This window comes from Silene latifolia, chromosome 2, assembly GCF_048544455.1.
Source record: "Silene latifolia isolate original U9 population chromosome 2, ASM4854445v1, whole genome shotgun sequence".
In the NCBI taxonomy this organism is placed as follows: domain Eukaryota; kingdom Viridiplantae; phylum Streptophyta; class Magnoliopsida; order Caryophyllales; family Caryophyllaceae; genus Silene; species Silene latifolia.
The window spans coordinates 136058970-136065541 of NC_133527.1; the positions used below are offsets into that span (position 1 = coordinate 136058970).

At 41.7% G+C, this 6572-nt stretch overlaps 1 protein-coding gene across 1 annotated transcript; it reads right to left on the reverse strand.

Annotated features, from left to right (window-relative positions):
- Positions 1 to 1381: 1381 nt before the first annotated feature.
- Positions 1382 to 2942, reverse strand: LOC141641359 (uncharacterized). Its single transcript, XM_074450026.1, has 2 exons — positions 2814 to 2942; positions 1382 to 1852 (listed from the first exon to the last, which is right to left on the reverse strand). The coding sequence occupies exons 1-2, from the start codon at positions 2940 to 2942 to the stop codon at positions 1382 to 1384; spliced, it is 600 nt and encodes a 199-aa protein (XP_074306127.1).
- Positions 2943 to 6572: the final 3630 nt, after the last annotated feature.

Consider the following 6572-nt stretch of genomic DNA (forward strand, 5'->3'; position numbering starts at 1 on the left):
AAAGAGAGTGAGGCAGACAAGGCAAGATTGGTTGTTGAAACATCCAAGCTGGAATCTGCCCAGAATGCTGTAAAATCCATCCAAGCTAAACTTGCTACTGTCCAGGATAAGTTGAAGGCTGAGAAGTAGGCTATGTAGGATCTCTTGAAGGCAAATGAAGAGCTGGCTGTTGAAAGGGATACGGTGCATAGCAGGTATAAGGATGCTACCTTGTATTTCTTTTGCAAGGGTCATGTTGATGCTATGAATGAGCCTGAGGAAGTCAGGCCATACTGGAACCCGGAGTAAGAAATGGCTGACCTTAATGCAACCTATCCTGACTTTTGCAAGCTGCATGCTGATGATGAGGTTGATTCTCCTCCGACTAAAGATAAGAGTGGTGAGGCTGACGAGGATGAGGATGATGAAGAGAAAGAGGCAGCTGATGAAGGTATAAGTTCTGCTACTGCCTCCAAGGCAGGTTGATAGTTTTGTTTAGGATAACTTTTTTTTATCTATCCAGGGGGGGATGTTCCCTGGACAAACTTTGAATTTCATTCTAGTTGATATTTGTCCCATCCAGGTGGGGATGTTCCCTGGAAAAACTTTGTTCTTGCTCTTTCCTTAGTAAAAAATGCAGTTGAAGTTGCTCTTTGATATCCACTGTGTACTTAGTGTGTTTAGATAATACCTGGTAAGATAATGCAATTTGAAGTATTCTCTTGTTAGGATAATGCCTGTTAGGAGGGCTTATGGCCCTCAGTCCATTCAGGGACTTGTGGCCCTCAACATGTCAGGAGGGCTTTTTGTGTAGGAGGGGTAGTTGCCTGTCAGGAGGGCTTATAGCCTTCAACCTGTCAGGAGGGCTTAAGACAAGTAGTCCGGATTTATTTAACCATCATACCTGTCTTTCATACCGAGCTCAGTTTTTATGTGTTTTTTAGATGTGGCAAAAATGTTTGGGTTTTGACAAGGTTTGTGAAGCATTTATGGGATGCTATTCAGGTTGGGTGGAGTAACCCTCAATCCTGAATATTTGTTTAAGCATGCAAGTATAATGATCTAGATAGTTGCAGGTAAAAGCGTAAAATAAGTTTTCAGGATTCAACATGGTAATTTGAGACATATGGTAAAAATTGTAACTATGACAGAAAATTACAACTAGCAGGAAATCACATAGAAAGAACATGGATCATTTTATTCAGGAGAGTTACACATAGAATCATGTCAGGTAAGAGATAGGGTTGATAGTCTTACCTGGTTCAAGCAGAAAATAAATGGGTTATACATGAAAGAGTTTTAAGTGGGAGATATTTCAGGATCTAGGGATCATTTCTCCGTCCAGGGTCTGTAAACTATTAGCTCCCTGCCCTACTATTGAGTCAATCAGGTAAGGTCCTTCCTATGCAAGGTCAAGTTTGCCGGCATTCTTGTCCTTTGTATTTAGGAAGACGTTTCGTAGGACTAGGTCCCCTTCCCTGAATACTCTGATGTTAACATTTTTATTATAGCTTCTAGTTACCGTTTGTTGGTAGGAGGCTATTCTGATCTTGGCTGCATCGCTCAGCTCCTTAGCTAAGGTCAAACTGTCTTGCATCAGCGGCTGGTTCTCCTCCACGGTATTCAGGTTGCAACTGGTAGTTGGTACATGGATTTCTGCTGGAATTACTGCTTCACAGCCATAGACCATGGAGTAAGGTGTCTGGTCTGTTGATGTTTTAGGTGTAGTTCTGTCAGCCCAGAGGACTAGAGGGAGTTCTTCAGGCCATCTGCCTTTTCTTTTCTTTAGCTTTTTCTCCAGGCAGCTAATTACCACTTTGTTGCTGGATTTAGCCTGGCCGTTGGCTTTTGGATAGCCTGGTGTAGAGGTCACCTGATTAATATTGTGCACAGAAGGTCATTGTTCTTTTTCCCACAAATTGAGTGCCATTGTCACAAACTATTTTTGAGGGGATGCCATATCTACATATGATGTTTCTCTTGATGAATGATATGACATCCTTCTCCTTGACTGGCATGTATGAGTCATCCTCTATCCATTTTGAAAAGTAATCAGTCATGGCTAGCATATAGGCTTTTTGTCTTGGGGTTTGGGGTAGCTTGCCTACAATATCCATTTTCCACTTCATGAATGACCAGGGGGCTGAAACGGAATGTAGTAGCTCAGATGGTTGATGAATGAACATGGAATGAAGTTAACAAGCTTCACACTTTGAGCTGTAAGCTAGGCAGTCAACCCTTAAGGTTGGCCAGAAGTAGCCTATCCTTAGAACTTTGCTTGTCAGGCTTCTCCCTCCTTTGTGGTTTCCATAGTATCCATCATGTATGTCCTCAATAACTTGTTTGGCCTCATGTGGTTCCAGGCATCGCAAGTAGGACCCAGCCCGAGACTTTTTAAACAATGTGTTATTTATAATGGTGTAGGTGGAAGCTTTGATTCTAAGGGCCCTTGCTTCATACCTGTCTTTGGGTAAGATCCTCTGTAAGAACCAATCATAATATGGTTTGGTCCAGAAGTTTGTGTCCTCAATGATGGGACAAGTTTGGCCATGCTTTGTAATGGTTGGTTCGAGCAGCTGAACAATGGGTATCTTATCAAATATAGCAGGGTTGAAATTTGATCCCAGGCTGGCTAGGGCATCAGCCTGGGTGTTTAAGTCTCTTGGTATTTGATAAATATCAAATGAACTAAACTTTTTGTAAAGGTTTTTGATATAGTCTAAATAAAGAATCATTTTTGAATCCTTTGCAGCGTAGGTTCCTTTGACTTGATTGAAAATTAAAAGTGAGTCAGTTTTTACCTTGAGATTTTGCACGCCAAGATCTATACATACCTTAAGTCCAGCTATCAGGGTTTCACTTTCAGCTTCATTATTTATTGCTTTAAATTCACAACTGACAGCTTGAGCTATTAAATCCCCTTGTGGTGATTTTAGTACTAGTCTTAGGCCAGTTCCTCTCATATTGGTTGCTCCATCTACATTTAAGGTCCATTCCTGGCGTTATTTTTGGGTGTTTAGTCGATTGACCTCTTTTATGAGATCTGGTTCTAGGTTGGGACTGAAATTAGCCACAAAGTCTGCTAAAGCCTGGGATTTAATTCCTGTCCTGGGTTCAAAGTTTATGTCATAAGTACTAAGTTGTACTGACCACTTTGACATTCTGTCTGAAAGTTCAGGTTTTCTGAGGACAGATTTGATAGGCAGATTGGTCCTGACTATTATTGGGTGACTCTCAAAGTAAGGTCTGAGTTTTGTGCAGGATACAATAATGCAAGTATATATTTTTCAAGTAGTCCACACCTCGTTTCTGCATCCAGGAGACTTGTACTTACATAGTAGACGGGATATTATTGGCCTTCAATCCCCTTGGTTAGGACTCCACTTATTGTCGTCTCAGTGACTGACAGGTAGACCGTTAGGGGTTCTCCTTTGTTAGGTTTGGCCAGTAGTGGTGGAGTGGTCAGGTAAGTCTTCAGTTCTTGGAAGGCTGTTTCATGTTCAGGCATCCATTTGAACGACTTGTTCTTCCTGAGGAGGTCATATAATGATTTGTATCTTTCAGATGACCTAGATATGAATCTATTCAGGGCTGCAACTCTTCCTGTAAATCTCTGGATATCTTTGACTGACTTGGGAGATTATAACTCCAGGATGACCTTTATTTGTTTTGGGTTGGCTCCAATCCCTCTTTTTGTCACCATGTACCCTAAGAATTTGCCTGATGACACTCCAAAGTGGCATTTGGAGGGATTGAGTTTCATTTTGAATTCTTTCAGGATTTTGAAGGCTACTTCTAGGTCCTTCACATGATCTTCAACCTTTTTTTATTTGACCACCATATCGTCTATGTAGACCTCCATAGTGTCGCCAATTTGGTCTTTGAACATCATATTAACCAGGCGTTGGTAGGTTGCCCCTGCATTCTTCAGGCCAAAGGGCATTGTTGTATAGCAATATATGCCTCTTTTCGTGTTTTCCTGGTCAGTTGGATGCATTTTTATTTGGTTGAATCCATTTGAGGCATCCATGAACGGTTGTAGCTCGTGCCCAGCTGTAGCATCTACCATTGCATCAATGTGAGGGAGTGGGAATGGATCTTTTGGTCAGGCTTTGTTGAGATCTGTGTAGTCTACACAGACTCTCCATTTACCGTTCTTCTTTTGCACCACGACCACATTGGCCAGCCATTCAGGGTACGTTACTTACCTCATCATTCCCATGTCTAGGAGTTTCTCCACCTCCTCGTTAATGATTGTATTGCGTTTAGAGGCAAATTTCCTTCTTTTCTGCTGTACATGCTTAAAAGAAGTGTCAATATTGAGTTTATGAGTAATTATATTAACATCTATACCAGTCATATCAAAGTGTGACTAGGCAAAAGATGTAGACTTATTTTTGAGAAAACTTACTAGTTCTGGTCTGACGTTATCAGGGACATCAGATCCCACCAGTACATACCTGTCAGGGTACTTAGGGTCTAACATTACTTGATCTGTTTCCATTTGAGTTTCTGCCACATAAGTGCTCCTGACAGGGTACTGTAATTGCTAGGCGAGTGACTTACCTGCTTTGGAAGGTTTTAATGATTTAGTGTAACATTCCTGGGCAGATTTCTGTTCACCTTTGATGGTTGCTATTCCCCATTATGTTGGTATTTTGACGCACTGATGGTAGGTTAAAGGAATGGCTCTGATATTATGGATCCAAGGCCTGCATAAGATTGCGTTGTAGGATGAGAGGCAGTCTAGGACTCCAAATCTTTCATATGATGAGACTTCTTCAACATAGGTTGGCAGGTAGATCTCTCCTAGAGTGTTCTTGGTTTCACCACTGAATCCTACCAAGACATTTGACTTCTTTATGATATGGTCCACATTAATCTTCATGGCTTTTAGAATATCAAGCATGATTAAGTTGACTGAGCTACCACCTTTTACTAGGATTCTGAGGACACGTGCAGTGCCAATTTGCATAGTAATGACCAGCCATCATGATGAATGTTTGAGATTAATTCCCTGCATATCAGTATCATCAAAAGTAATTTGAGGTAAATTTCTAGGCTTAAAAGTAGATTTCATTTTGGACTCCCTGGCTATTTTCTTTGCAGCTGAGCTAGTTAGGCCACAAATCTCGGATCCTCCATTGATGAATTCGTCTTCATAGATTGGTGGTGCCGGGGGCAGATCATGTTGTGGTCTTTCCTAATCCTTTCTTTATCCGTTGTATTCCCTGTTCTTTGACGGCATTAGATCCTTCAGGTAACCTTTCTTTAGCAGGTAAGCCATTTGTCTGCGTAGACCCAGGCATTCCTCTGTGGTGTGTCCTATGTCCATGTGAAACTCACATCATCTTGTTGTGTCTTTTCTGGAGTTGGGATTGTCCGTCTTTTTGGGCCACTTGACAATGTCTCCCATGTTGTCAAGCCTTTTGATGGGTCCTGTAGTATCAAAGGAGATGTTATATTCCTGAATAGGTGGATAAGTGTAGGAGTTACCTCGTTCCTCATGAGCATAGTTGACTTCTGATCTGTCAGGCCTGGTGTAGGGAGATGGCCTGGATCTGCTTCCCCTGTGAATAGAACTTTTCTTGCTAGATCTTTCATATCTTGAAACACTGTTTATGCTTTCTGCTTTGAAGCTTTTATCTTCTTCTAGCCTGATGTAGCCAAGTGCCTTTGCTTGAACGTCTTCAAAGGTTAGGCAAGGTTTCATGGTCAGCTCGTCATAGAAATCGCTATCCAGTGGTAGCCTCTACCTGAAAGCTTCCACGGCTATTCCAACATCACATCTGGGCATTGAGACTTTCTCTTTGTTGAATCTGGTCAGGAATGCTATGATTGTCTCGTCAGGCTTTTGCTTGATTCTATACAGGTCACTGGATCTCTTTTCGAGCTCCCTGTTGCTGGCAAACTGGTGGTTGAATGAGTTTATCAGATCTGTAAAGGACTTGATGTTTCCATTTGGCAGGTTTATGTACCATTGAAGGGCAGGCTCGGTCAAGGTTGTTCCAAAGCCTTTGCACATACACATTTGTCGTAGCTCACTGGGTATAAAGGCTGCCAACATTCTTTGTTTGTAGTAGGCTACATGATTTTGAGGATCTCCAATTCCATCATAGGTCCTCATTGATGGTACCACAAACCTTTTTGGTAGATCTATCTGGCTATCTCATCCACGAAGGGAGAGTCAGCATAGCTTTCAAGGTTGGCTTCCTCAATGCTTGTGGGTATTCCAGTGATCTTCTGAAATTTCTCATGGAGTTTCTGGATCTCCTAAACCATGGCCATAATTATGGCTACATTGGTTTGATCTAGTGTAGCCTCTTCGTTTGGGGGTTCTTTTGAGTCTGAATCGAGATATCTTGCTTTGGTTTTTGATGGAGTTGGAGTACCAAAGTTGGAGAAGTCAATATTCCTGATGATTGAAGAAAATGGTGTTCCAGGCTGGTTCTTCAATTTTGAGCCTGAAGCTTTATCTCCTAATTTTTGCTTCAGGTTGGACTCTGATTCTTTCAGTTTTCGGACTTCAGCTTCAGCACTTCAGCTTCAGCCTGAGCCATTTTTTGCTTCAGTTGTTCCATTTCCAGTAGTTG

Coding starts and splice junctions, on each gene's coding strand:
- LOC141641359 (XM_074450026.1), bottom strand. CDS start 2,942: ATGAGAGGAACTGGCCTAAGACTAGTACTAAAATCACCACAAGGGGAT. Junction 1,853..2,813: donor CCCTGATAGCTGGACTTAAG/GTATGTATAGAT, acceptor AATATTAATCAG/GTGACCTCTACACCAGGCTA.